Raw genomic sequence first — 12,474 nt, 5'->3', positions numbered from 1 at the left:
GCGGAGTGTTTGTTGAAGGCGAACCAGATCGCTGAGAGAGAGGCCGAGTATGTGCAGCAGCAGAACAGGAGAAGTGACGCGAAGAAAACTCTCAAAGCGGCCAAAGATGCATGGAAGGCTACTGCTCCTGCCAAGCAAATTCTCAAGAGAATTCCCAATGAAACTGCTAAGAAGACTCCGAAGAAGACCAGGGGGGCTGTGGAGAAGAAGACCTCGAAGAGGACTAAGAAGATGACTGATCAGGCTGCTGCGGAGGCGTTGATAAGCATGTCTGACCATCATCAGAAATAGGTTGCTGAGGCTAGTGCTAAGGGCAGAAATGCAGGACAGGAGGCCCATGATTGGTAAATGCAGAAGTTTACATGAGAATGCGTAGGATTACTTCGCACTTGTATTGACACTTGGTTAAGAATCCAGGTTGGCATTATATGAGAAATTTTAGCAACACTGAACATGCGACCTTATGAAGCCAGAACAATTGCAAACCCAGCTACCCATCTACTTCCCAAGCCCCTGAAACGAAAGTCTCCCCTCCAATCTTCACTCTTGATCACCTTACCTTTTTTTACCGGCAGGGGCCCTCTCTTTATCCCCCATAGTTGTGGCGGTGAACAACGTCTGCAAGGGCCGTACATTGAATTCGAAGGTATAACATAACTAGACCCTCTCTGCACCGATCACGGATCCCCATCCACACCCACAATCCGCTCGAGCCGTCTCCTCTCTTCTTTATACACCTCGTTCTCCCAACTCGTCTCCCAAGCCTTGCGCAAATATGCTCTCGTTTCCTTGATAAACTGCTCCCGGTTCTGATCTCTTGGGAACATCGCATCCGCATCCACATGCGCAGTTTCCAGAACGATTCTTCCAGCCGACGCAAGTAGATAGTATGCTTCTTGGCACAGAAAACAGCAGGGTCGGTATGAGAAGGTGGCAAATCAGTGAACTCCAGGCGCTCTGCCGTGACTGTAGAATTCGGCCTTGACGATGTATTGGAGGACGTGGAACACATCTGCGTAGATGGTAGATAGCTCCTCGAATAGCTCCTCGGAATCTCTAAGACGGGCATTTTCTGAAAGGGAAAGCTGATTGAGCTGGGTGAGTAGGCAGCGGGCGATGGTGATGTGGAAGTGATAGAAATATCCTTTTACTCCGTCCAAAACAGCACTAATGTAGGTAGGCAGACGTAGTTCATCGAAATGCGTCTGAAGATTGAATATACGGTTGATTACGCTGATACCTTTTGTGCAGGCGGTTACGCAAGCCACGTCATTCTTGTCATGCTCAGCCTCATCGGCGCGTTATCTGTGTATCGAAAGCTCGGTGGGGAGAATATGAGCATCGGGCCAGTATGGTTGATTGGCGATGTGGATCGTGTCTTCTGTGAGATCCTCATGGGTGCAGCCTTCAATCGTGAGACCGGCGCAGCCACGGATGCCATCTCGTATGGGTTGTAATAACTGCTCTTGCACAGGCCGTGAAGGAACCTCGCAATTCCCCTCCTCATAAGTGTTCGTACCTGCGTTCAGTGTGATGCGTAACTACACCCCCCTATCTGGCCGATTGAAGTGGCCATGGTACATCCTTTCAATCTCCAATCTCTTGCAAAATTCGCTCAGGTCCGACAACAGCATCACCATCCTGGTTGTTGAGGGGCGACGCAGATTACCAAGTTGCTGTTCGAGCTGAAACGTGAGGTCCATAACATACCATATATTCTTACTTATAAATAAAGAAGCTGATACTACTATAAGTAGAACTTAGAAGCCAGGGTTTGTGCGTCTAAAAGAATATTAAGTGTTACTTTTAGTTACGTGGATGGATCTTTTGTTCGCTTCTACTATATTGTAATGTAAGGCTTTAACTTGCTTCGCTCTTTCGCCTGCGCTACTCGACGCTACTTTGGCTTTAATGACAATCGCCTGCTGAAGTGTTCATCTCTTAAACAGGTAACCCCAAATCATAGCGTGTAGCGGAACCCTGGGTTCAACCTCAACAATCCACCCGGCGCACTCTGAATAATCTCTTCGCCATGTTTGGGGTCAGGGTTTGGCTCAGCAGCGGCTTGAGCGACCTCCACGGCCTCGAGCTCGGCATTCTCGCGTTTAAGGCAGAAGCGAAGCAGGGTCGCGGCAACGATAGCGGCAAGTACAAAAATCGTGTTGCAAATCATTGCGGGAACGTACCGTGGTGCATAGAGCTCGGCGTTGTACATGTAGGGCGAGTAGATCTGTGCCATATTGCCAACCATGTTGGCAATGGCGAAAGCGGCGGCGCGTTTCTCAATGGGGCGTGGGAGCTATCCAAAAGGTCAACTTTAGCCTCAATCGCATGTATACTACAAGAGATGTACTGTCAGATGGGAAGATCTTGGCATACCGTGGACGAGATCCATGCATAAGTGATGTCAAAGCTACCGTAAACACCACCAAGCATGAGGAACAGTGAGAAGTAACGCCCCGCGAGCGACGTTGTCGAGGCGGCAATAATGTAGCCAATCATGCCAAAGACCAACGGCCCGACGAGATGAAAGTACCGCTCTTCACGCCTGTCGGAGGATATAGAGATGACCAGCGAAACAATGGCAGCGAGGACGTACGGCGGTGCCGTCATAAGCAGCGACTGCACTTTGCCATACTTGAAGGTGGCGACCAGAGTGGGAATGAAGGCCGTAACGGCACCAGCGGATGTTTTAAGGATAACAATGAGCGAGAGCAGCCAGACTTTGTAGTCGGACACGGCCATGCGCACGCCCATCAGTAAAGGACCACGCTCCTCATCTCGGCTACCGCTGAACATGCGCAGTCGATGTGTGGCGATGGCCTTTTCCTGATCCGATAGCCAGCGTGTCGTAGAGGGGAAGTCCGGTAGCATGAATATGGACAGTAGAGAGAGGACCACAGTGACGGCACCCTCAATAAGGAACAGCCACCTCCAAGGTTCGAGGCCGTGGACGCCATCCAGGCCATACTGGACACCCGCGCCAATGAGACCTCCGAATGCACTTGACAATAGACTGCCGCAGTACATCACCGCTGTGCGGGTCGCAAGCTCCTGGGGGGTGTACCAACTGCTTAGCAGGAACAGGGCGCCGGGGAAAAAGGGTGCCTCGAGGAAGCCGAGAAAGAAACGGCAGACCACTAGACCCTCAAAGTTCTTGACGGCAGCAGTAGAAGCAGACACGGCGCCCCAGAGTGCCATGCAAACAGGGAGGTAGATGCTGGGGCGCACGCGCGTGAGCAATATGTTGGAGGGAATTTGTAGCGCTAGATACCCAGCAAAGAGGACCGAGATAGAAGTGTTGTACTGCCCCGGAAGTAGTCCGAGATCTTTCTCGATACCCTGAATACGAGCGTTGGGGAGGGCGTTACGGTCTAGGTAGCTATCGAGGAAATAAGCATCGATTGAATGCACTGATCGGCAGCATTGCATGTGGAACTTACTTCAGCACGATCATAGCAATCAATACCGGCATCAGCCTGCAGTCAACCTTGCGGATAAGCTTCTTTTCCAACGCAGAGTACTCGTCCGGGTTACCAGGTAGAAAGTTTAAAGCTTGATCGTCTTCATCCTGATGAGAGACTTCGTGCTTTGGTTCCGACATGATTCCGACAGTGCGAATTGAATGTAATGACTACCGAGGAATTGCGAAGAAAAAGGTGACGAAGCAATCAAGCAGACTAAAGAAACAGAAGAGAACGATATCTTGCAGGCGGTACAAGCCTTTATGTAAGCTTCTATTACTTGGTATTTTTGCAGGGCTGTGTCCCTAAGGTGCATGGAGAGTCATGAAGAGGCATCCCATCCGCTACGTTGTAAGCTTTTTTGCTAATCTCCTAGTTGATTGAACTCCGGAGAAGCTTGTCTTCAGTTAGTCGTCGAGCCGACAGAGATAAACACCAACACGATTCATGTTCCTTCCATACGTGGTCGGGAAGGGATAAGCGCCTAATTTCCCCTCAATTCCCCCTCAATTCCCCACTAATTGTAGTCATGCTTCCGAAGAGGCTTTTTTTTCCCCGAAAAGCTTATCCCTCACAATCTGCAGCACATTTCAGCACCGTTCAACTTCTGAAGAGGCTTATTCTTTTCCGAAAAGCTTGTCCCAAAGTTTCCGTAAGGCCGACGAAGGATATTAACTGGGCGCCATCTTTGTGGGCTTTTGTGGCAGAACCTCGAATTTACGATCTAGCATTGGCTGGCCAAACTTCGGTTCTAGATTAGGCTATGCGGATATCGCGAATTCTTATCGTATCATGCTTGAGAAGGGACACGCATACTCGCCTCCATTCTACGTAATTACAACATGGGTTACGTATTGGACTGGGATGGATGCTTCGTGGGGCTTCTGCGTCTCCGATCTCTACATTCCGAGACGAGTCATATTGCTCTTATAAAGAAGGCCCCTTTCGCTCTCTACACGACAGAGATATCATCGCTCTATAACCAACATCTACTCTTCCTGCCACTCTAAATTTGAGTACAAACCAACTGCCGATTCCTCGTATCTTTGTAGTCGTCAGATACTTAAATAGAACACTGTTCACTGAGATACCGCAATCCTTCCACCAGTTGGCGACAGGCTTGGCCGCGCTGTTCAGCTGCACATTCCCGAATTCCGTGGACGCGCAGGCCAATGTCATCAGACCAGCCGATTTCTCGACCTGGTTTAATGTGACTTCTTTCCCCAACGCCCAGGCAAGCAACGTGTCGCTGTACATGGCCGAGGCGCAACGCGTATCATGACCAGATTTATTCCAACACTTCCTAATCCACTGCGTCGACGCGCAAAAGTATCCGACCATCTTACGAGGTATCCACCCTTAGGGCTTCATCGAGCCTGCGCGGCCCTTTGACTCCCTCTTCTTCGTTGGTCAGGCTGAAGTCTCCTCTTGGGCTATCGACACCGGTGCCGAACTTGTCGTCATCGACACCCTTGACAATCCAGACAAGGTGAATCGCGTGCTGCTGCATGGGCTTCGGCAATCGCCAACAATGCTAAGGCGTAAAAGGCGTAAAATATTATAGTATTGACAAAAGCGTGACGCAAACTCGTGGTATTAGCCTCTCAGACCCAAGTCAGATAATACGCCGATAGGATAACCGCACTGAAGCGCTACAATATATGCCTAGGCAAGCAAGTTTATAACCATCCCGTCCTGATACCCTTCAACGCCCAAATGTTCGCTCGCCGGCATGACCATCGTTGTGCGATGCAAAGTCCAGAAGCACCGTTTGTTGAGCCAACGATGGTATCAATCGTAGCCACCTCTTACTCGACACCCTCGACTTTCCTCAGGAATTCCCTGACACGGCCAACCTCCACGCCCTCGCCTTCTTCACTGTCCAGAGCCGCGACGAGGCCTTCGAGACACTCTTCAATCCTGTTCTCTTCTACCTTTGTGCATAGACTGACTACCTTGCGGTACATCATCTCCAGCTGCCCGTCCTTCTCTTTGAGCATTTTACTACGTTTGAGTAGTGCAACGTTCGCATTCGTGTAGGTATGTAGTCGTTGTTGGAGGACGGAGGCGGCCGGGAGTTGCTGGACTGCATAGGCCTGATATTGCGGCTGATGCGATACCTGTTTGAGCGTTGCGGGATCCAGTGGAATGTTTGTGGACAGATAGGGGGCTCCATCTGATGCGCGGCAATCCAGATGGTCGCCTGCTTGCCGGAGCTCATAAGGCAAGTCGTCTTCCTTGATGAGCATGCCTGCACCTTCCGCATCGGCGTATCCTATCCTCTTCTTCTCGTGCAGATCGATGTCCCCTGCATTGACGGAGAGCATATGCCGTTGTGGCTCGAGCCAACGCTTCAGATTCGATATACGCTTAGCACGATCTTGTCGCAAACGTAGTCGAGCACGCAGTGACTCTAGCCTTTGTTGCTCCTGTTTCTGTTGAGTGGATAATTGAGTGATCAACTCGTTCGTTTGATCTATTGAGTCTTGTTTCAGACGCGCTTCTTGGGTGAACTGCATTGAAGCGGACTGAAGAATGCCATTCATCACTGTAATGATATTAGTGTGTTTCTCGTGGTAGATATGAATGCCAACTTACAAGGTTGTATCTCTCGGCTGGTCTCTTCGACCTTGCTCAAGGGCGCCTTGCCCTTGCTGGGGCTGTTTGCGGCAATCATAACTTCGCCGTCGCCAAGATCGCTGCCAACACCAAAGTCTATCGGTCTCGTGCCTTTGTGATTGGGTATTGTCGGGTCCGCCTGAACTTCCATGAGCTGAGAGATAATGTTGCGATTGCCTATCCTCGCTGCTAGGTTGAGTGCTGTATTGCCGGCTTTGTCGCGTGCGTTGACCATCTCTTGCATAAACCTCATCAATCCTATTGGTTTCGGGTAGTTGCTGGTATCGTGGAAAGAAGGCACCTGGTTGGCGCCAATGTTGCTGCGTACGAGGTACTCAAGGAGTGCCTCGAGGTAGTATTTGCTGGAGGCCGCACGCCCTTTTATGGCACAGGTCACGGCGATGTGATGTAGTATCGTCCGTCCCTGCGAGTCGCGGAGTTCGATAAGTGGCGCCAAGATCTCGAGCGTTTCCGGGAAGCAGCTGTGGTCCAGGCTGTTGTTGACGGAGACTGCACTCATTAGTGGTGTTTGACCCGAGGCATTTCCTCTGAACATGTTCGCTCCTTTGGAAACCAATAGCCTCATCAACGACACTCGGGCCAGTGTCGCGGCCCAATGTAGAGCTGTATTTGAGGTGTTGTCAATTGGCATGTCCAGATCTGCGCCAGAGAGGTGAAGTATGGCTGGATGGTTCGTGAAGTCTGTCCTAGTCTGATCCGCGAATAGATCCGTAAGCATGGCTTGCTTCTCTTCGTTGTGCTTGGTGTCGGGGTGCGGTAGAGGTGGCAGGGCTGAGGGAACCTCTCCATCAGGAAGTGCAATGCGCTGTCCTGTCTGATGTTGGTAGAAGCTCTCGCTTGGTTCTGTCGGCGAGCCAAGATCGCGCATAGACATGTCTGCGCCGTTGGGTTGTGAGTAGGATTCATCTTGGGATGTTCGCATGCGCTTCCTTGGTGGCTCTTGCGGGTCTTCAAGGCCTGTGCCATAGGCTGAGTCGGTGTGTCCGTTCTGCCCGCTGAAACTACGCTCCGATGCTACGCTCTGCTGGCTGCTGGTGCGGAACGATTCTTGGCTGGCGAGGGGTCCTTGCGACGGCCGTGCCATGCTTCTCCGGCCCTGCGAGGAGGAAGCGGGTCGAGGTGCGGGTGAATTCAGTCGCGCGACCTTGTTCATGGCGGCAAGTGCGCTGGTGGCTGTCGAGGAGATATTGCTGAAAAAGGTACCGCCGACACTCTGGCTGGTAGTGCGGCCGTCCATGCTTTGGGTGTAGAAGCGCTTCCTGTTTGCTGCCATGGCCTGCTCTTTGGTGGGCGTCTCGATGCCCTGGCCCTGTCCCTGGTTGCCATCGACGCTGACATCGTAGTCCAGCAGCGGGCGCAAGACATCCTCGACACCGTACTGGCGACAAAACTCTCTTCCGCGGCGGTAGCAGATCCATGTGCCCTGGTACTTGCCGTAGCCACCCTGGACCTTCTCGTGTTCGCCATTCAGTATCTCCTTCTCGAGGACCTTGGTGCGCTTTCCTTTGTCAACGCCAGCAACCTTAAGGATCTGGGTGGCATTGAGCCAGCCGTCAGAGCGTCGGCGCATAACAGCGACCCGATTGACTTCCATTTCGTAGACAGAGACGCCCGAGTAAACAGCCTAGATTGTCAGCGACCCCGTGCGGCTGCGCAAATGCGGTGGTGGTGGTGCATACGGTATATATCTGGGGCTTCTCCATGGCGTGCTGCTGGTAGCCGTTCATGTCGGAAAAGGACCGGTTGAAGCCAGCGGGCGCAGCCATGAGTCCCTGGCTGTGGGGAGAGTTGGCGTACATGGCCGACTGGGGCGGCGAACCTGCGGGAAAGGATAGCGACGAGCGCGCGACTTGCATTATGTCAGCGCAGTGCTGGCGGGCGTGGTGATGGTGACTGTACGGGTCAAACGATCATGGGGGCAGGCGCGGACGAAGGCTGGGCGCAGCGTGGGCAGGTGCAGTCGGGGTGCGCAGCCGTGGGCTGTAAGCGGCAGCCTCGGTGAAGGGTGCGATGTGCGATAGGCGATATGCGCCGTATCAGGACTCGATGTTGATATGCGGGTGGGCGGGGGGTGAATGTGCCGTCGTTCGTGGAGACTCTAGAGGAGTGGAGATTCCAGAGGTCGCGTCTACGCGTCGCGGCCAATCAGCCGCCGTCCGAGTTTCATTGCCCAGAGCACGGCCACGACTCGTCTGCCACCTTCCGTCGCTTCTCCCGCATGCCTACGCCATTCCAGCAGAGCGCGTCAGGTCTGCGGCCTGTCCATCTGCTGCGTGCCCTGCTGCGTGAGGCTTCATACCTGCCCGATGCGATAGCCCGCACCTACTTCCGCCGCTACATCGTCAGCCGATTCAAGGCGTATCAGCCCAAGCAAAATGCGACGGCTTCCTTCGACGTCCAGGCCGTTGAGAAGTACAGGCACAAGAGCTTCAAAAGGCGGCAGATAGCGATTATCAATGAGCGCACACGACCGCTACTCAGGAAGGGGCAGAAGGGCCTGAACTTCCTGCGCCGGGCCAATCTGGGCGAGATACCATGTCTGCAGAAGGTCCTGTTCTTCGCCTATGGGCGCATGGGAAGGAGGAAGTACATCCTGCTGGACAAGTTACTGACGCCAGACCACATCATGGACGGCGGCGCACTCGCAACGCCTGACGAGCCAGGGCAGGCACCACTGCAGAAGCTTTATTATAGCAATAAGCGCTACCTGCAGTACTTCGATGCGCCCAAAGCCGCCTCCAAGACGGAGTACACGATCAGCATCTCCAGCCGCTACTCCCGATTGCGTGCCGTCCTCAAGTGGCAGCACCAGAAGGGCATCTCCATACACCGAGAGATCAAGCGTCCAGCCATGAAGACGCCTATCAACAACGCCTGGGAGCGACCCATGCCGATCAAGCGCGCGGTCAACAATGTCCGACGGTGGTATGCCGAGACGATGACGAGGTTACTTCCCCCATTACCGACCGAAGAGTGGGATAACATATATGCCATGATGGTTGGCGACCGAAAGATCGATTTGGTCAGACGAAGAGGCCGGGCTTCAGTATTGAGTACTGAGCCAGCCGTAGAAGACGAATTCTTCGCCCGCACAGTAGAAGAAGGTATCGCTTTAGACAAGCCCAGCAGAGCAGACATGCCTGCAGGCGTGCAACGACCGCATACCATCAACCCTAGGTTCATGAGACGTATGTATACAAAGCTCCTCATGCTCTGCTGCAAGGTCGAGTACGACGACGAACAGAAGCGATGGAAAGTAATTTGGGGAGAACCTATGAAGCACATCAAGCCCAGCCTCTACGACGTCCCTACAGATGAAACTCTCTTTTCTGGTGTTGATGCTACAGGCAAGATCCCGAAGACACCTAAGAAGCATCTGCTGGAGAAATCACAGCATATCCAGCCACGGAATGCCGAGGGCGAATACATGCGGTTTCCCTTCTTTGCCGAATGGCTTCCAGAAGAGCACCCAATACGCAAGGAATTAGATGAATGGAAGAGGAAACGTGCTGCTGCGAGAGGACGAAAGCGGGAAGTGTCGTAGGCGGGGCACTAAGCACATACCCCACAACCTTGGAACGCGACAATTGTAGGGCGCGTCTTACATGTACTTAAGGTAGGCAGCACCCCGCAACCTACCTTGACCACAGTGCCTTGAGCAACGTCTTGGCAACCACAATGGCATCTTCAAGCGCAATAATTCGCCACGCGACCCGTGAAGGTAGAGTGTTCACAGACTACAATTGAAGTCTGCTAACACCCTATGCAGATGTTCCTACCATCCTAGCCCTAATCAAGGAGCTTGCGCTTTACGAGAACGCCAGTGACAAGGTTGACTCAACCGAAGAAATCCTGACGCGCACTCTCGCACACTACGATCCTTCCACATCGACCTTCTCCGAAGGCTTCGCCCGTACACTCCTCCTCAGCGACCCCGACGGCACGGTAGCAGGCATGGCTCTATACTTCTACAACTACAGCACATGGACAGGCGTGCCAGGCATCTACTTGGAAGACCTGTTTGTCAAGGAGAGCTACAGGAAGAAGGGCTATGGCAAGAGACTCCTTAAGGAACTCGCTGGAGAGGTGCTCAAGGTTGGGGGCAGGCGGCTCGAATGGAGTTGCCTGGACTGGAATGAGCCCAGTCTGAAGTTCTACGAAAGCGAGATCATAGGGGCGCAAAGGAAGACTGCATGGGTCGGCTTGCGAGTGGACGGTGAGGCATTGGAGAAGCTTGCAAAGTCGTAATCTTCAGGGACAAGAATTCATCTTATGCTTGCTGAGACTTCGCCCTGATTCTCGTTTGCTCTTACATGATTGAGGAGCGGCCACGTGAACACGCGGAGATAGGTCCGTGCGCCATAATCGTTATACCGTCTTACATCTGCGACTGCACCTACGCTCCTGACCTCTCAGGCCTCAATCAACTCAAATCCGGACTACCTCGACGTTGCAACTCGCAACACCGCCATGGCCAACCCGCCTTTCATGGTCAAATCAGCTGAGATCGAAAGTTGTTGGGAGCAGCTACGCAAGTGAGCATCATGAGTGTGACGCAGGTTGGCAGCAGCACTAACAAAACACAGATTACTACAGCGCGAGTACGAACAAACCGCGCTCAACGAATGCCAACAATCCGTCAGTCTTCATGAAGGCCTTGAGAATATTCTTCATCTCACCACCGACTTGGATGGTTCCCCGACCCCCACTATCGATTGTATCAAATCAAATCTGGGCGTTGAGCGGGATTTCAGCAAGGATATCGAAAAAGCTACGGAAGCATACAATGTCGCTGTATGTCGCAATATTGGACCTGCTATGTACAAAAGATTACCACGAGAATTGCGCGATATGGTCTATGAGTATTTGACTACGAGCAAACTGCATATCACCTCTACCACTGCGTTCCTTGCTGTGGAGAATTCTAAGACAGACATACTTTGCCCAGAGCGCTACTGGCGAGCCAGTGTCATCGGTTCCGAAGTAGCTCATGAGCTCAAAGAATCCTGGTACCGGAACACCACGTTCCGTGTAGATGGCAATATGTCCATCAAGACGCTGCTCGATAAAGACCGTTTCGGCACAGGTCTGGAACCCCGCGATCTCATCAACAAACTTACACGACAAATCTCAGTCGTGGGATATACGACAAAAGATGGAAACGTGCAGATCCTGCTAAATCTCTGCGAACTGTTCCTGTTGAGAACAGTGACACAACTACACGTTAACGTATATATATCCCACGTCAGGACTGCGGTAATGGAGGACATGTTACGGGTAGTTCTGCGGCTTATACGTTCAACGATTCTACGTTTGCGGGAATCAGGATATCAGTGTTCAGTCACAGTAGACGAGAGATGTATGGAAGGCATATCTCCAGAGACTATCAGGAATTGGGAGGACGACCTCGAAGCGGAGGTAAACAGAGGTAACAGTCCCGCGCTGGGCGGGGTCTAGAGGAAGAAGGTAGATGACCTGTTGCAACAAGAAGATGGCAGTGTTTATGCCAGATCGCTTCTTGATTTCGCAAAGCCGTAAGAGAATTTACGCAAGGAGAGTGAGTGCGCCCATTGGAATAATATCGCGTTTGTGCACTGGATGACCACGCCAGTTGTGGTGGCGTTCAGCGTGCTGCTTCGCTTGCACTTTGAATTCGACTTCTGACCTCACAACAGTGGTCACATTCTCATCTAGTATAGTCTTCTCCAAAATCCAAGAGACTACACTTGCCATCTCGCTCTTCCCTCGACTGCGCTAAGCTGCCGACTTTGACAGAAGTAGCTCAGCTTACGTCCACCTCTAGGTCCATCTCGTCAGCAATGCCTGACAGCAAGACCTCTTATTAACAGCATCAAACGTCCAACTAAGTGGCTTCGGTTTTCGGAATCAATCGTTGGCCGGCCCGAGATGAGTGGAGGTTTCGGGGGATTCGGAAGTCTTGGGCCGTAAAAGGACCGACCCGTCATAAATCAAGATGAGTACGCGTGGATCGTGACGGCAACTCAAAGAAACAACAGCGTACGAATGAGACACAATCAGGTATGGTGGCGAAAAAGAACATCTTTCTATCTAAGTAGAAAGATGCGGGAGTAGACGTAGTGCAAGTACGCGCTAGTATCAGCGTGATGGAATACCTCTACCAGGAGAGGAAGCTTCATTCTATAACTATGTTTATTAGATACCATCGTGAAGGTATCCGCCGCTATTTTCGAGAGATCAGCAGGGTACAAGGCACCTCGCAGCCCCCCCAGAGAATTCGGCACAACGCCCGATCTGCGACTTCCTTCAAAGTAGCCGACCTGACTGTGCAGCGCCATCATCGCACTACACGGACTTGACCCCTCTGAGGCTGTCAAAACTCAGCCGATGA

The 12,474-nt window shown here is 52.3% G+C and overlaps 5 protein-coding genes across 5 annotated transcripts; 3 read left to right on the top strand and 2 right to left on the bottom strand.

Moving 5' to 3' along the window:
* Positions 1-1,699: 1,699 nt before the first annotated feature.
* On the bottom strand, positions 1,700-3,769 carry BKA58DRAFT_362228 (major facilitator superfamily transporter). The gene is made up of 3 exons (XM_046168804.1): positions 3,444-3,769; positions 2,380-3,382; positions 1,700-2,299 (listed from the first exon to the last, which is right to left on the bottom strand). The coding sequence occupies exons 1-3, from the start codon at positions 3,602-3,604 to the stop codon at positions 1,961-1,963; spliced, it is 1,503 nt and encodes a 500-aa protein (XP_046023957.1). The 5' UTR covers positions 3,605-3,769; the 3' UTR covers positions 1,700-1,960.
* A 1,269-nt stretch (positions 3,770-5,038) lies between these two features.
* Positions 5,039-8,187, bottom strand: BKA58DRAFT_187843 (apses transcription factor-like protein). The gene is made up of 3 exons (XM_046165532.1): positions 7,784-8,187; positions 6,063-7,728; positions 5,039-6,012 (listed from the first exon to the last, which is right to left on the bottom strand). Exons 1-3 carry the CDS (start codon positions 7,958-7,960, stop codon positions 5,273-5,275), a joined length of 2,583 nt encoding a protein of 860 aa, XP_046023956.1. The 5' UTR covers positions 7,961-8,187; the 3' UTR covers positions 5,039-5,272.
* A 91-nt stretch (positions 8,188-8,278) lies between these two features.
* Positions 8,279-9,845, top strand: BKA58DRAFT_187722 (uncharacterized protein). The gene has a single exon (XM_046165526.1). It carries the CDS (start codon positions 8,323-8,325, stop codon positions 9,646-9,648), a length of 1,326 nt encoding a protein of 441 aa, XP_046023955.1. The 5' UTR covers positions 8,279-8,322; the 3' UTR covers positions 9,649-9,845.
* BKA58DRAFT_440518 (acetyltransferase) lies at positions 9,783-10,352 on the top strand (the record flags this gene model as incomplete). The annotated part of the gene is made up of 2 exons (XM_046173757.1): positions 9,783-9,825; positions 9,874-10,352. The coding sequence occupies 2 exons, from the start codon at positions 9,783-9,785 to the stop codon at positions 10,350-10,352; spliced, it is 522 nt and encodes a 173-aa protein (XP_046023954.1).
* BKA58DRAFT_187761 (uncharacterized protein) lies at positions 10,136-11,605 on the top strand. The gene is made up of 2 exons (XM_046165530.1): positions 10,136-10,639; positions 10,691-11,605. Exons 1-2 carry the CDS (start codon positions 10,575-10,577, stop codon positions 11,559-11,561), a joined length of 936 nt encoding a protein of 311 aa, XP_046023953.1. The 5' UTR covers positions 10,136-10,574; the 3' UTR covers positions 11,562-11,605.
* Positions 11,606-12,474: the final 869 nt, after the last annotated feature.

Source organism: Alternaria rosae (genome assembly GCF_020736505.1).
Source record: "Alternaria rosae strain MPI-PUGE-AT-0040 chromosome Unknown BKA58scaffold_6, whole genome shotgun sequence".
Lineage (NCBI taxonomy): Eukaryota > Fungi > Ascomycota > Dothideomycetes > Pleosporales > Pleosporaceae > Alternaria > Alternaria rosae.
The sequence above is the reverse complement of the archived record's forward strand: the minus strand, read 5'-3'. Positions and strand labels throughout refer to the sequence as shown.

What these genes read in the sequence shown, in the direction of transcription:
- BKA58DRAFT_187722 (XM_046165526.1), top strand. Translation starts at nt 8,323, where the DNA reads ATGCCTACGCCATTCCAGCAGAGCGCGTCAGGTCTGCGGCCTGTCCAT.
- BKA58DRAFT_187843 (XM_046165532.1), bottom strand. Translation starts at nt 7,960, where the DNA reads ATGCAAGTCGCGCGCTCGTCGCTATCCTTTCCCGCAGGTTCGCCGCCC. An exon ending in AGAAGCCCCAGATATATACC is followed by an intron (nt 7,729 to 7,783) that starts GTATGCACCACC and finishes CTGACAATCTAG; the next exon opens with GCTGTTTACTCGGGCGTCTC. An exon ending in CAGCCGAGAGATACAACCTT is followed by an intron (nt 6,013 to 6,062) that starts GTAAGTTGGCAT and finishes ATATCATTACAG; the next exon opens with TGATGAATGGCATTCTTCAG.
- BKA58DRAFT_362228 (XM_046168804.1), bottom strand. Translation starts at nt 3,604, where the DNA reads ATGTCGGAACCAAAGCACGAAGTCTCTCATCAGGATGAAGACGATCAA. An exon ending in ATTGCTATGATCGTGCTGAA is followed by an intron (nt 3,383 to 3,443) that starts GTAAGTTCCACA and finishes TTTCCTCGATAG; the next exon opens with CTACCTAGACCGTAACGCCC. An exon ending in ATGCATGGATCTCGTCCACG is followed by an intron (nt 2,300 to 2,379) that starts GTATGCCAAGAT and finishes CCTTTTGGATAG; the next exon opens with CTCCCACGCCCCATTGAGAA.
- BKA58DRAFT_187761 (XM_046165530.1), top strand. Translation starts at nt 10,575, where the DNA reads ATGGCCAACCCGCCTTTCATGGTCAAATCAGCTGAGATCGAAAGTTGT. An exon ending in TGTTGGGAGCAGCTACGCAA is followed by an intron (nt 10,640 to 10,690) that starts GTGAGCATCATG and finishes AACAAAACACAG; the next exon opens with ATTACTACAGCGCGAGTACG.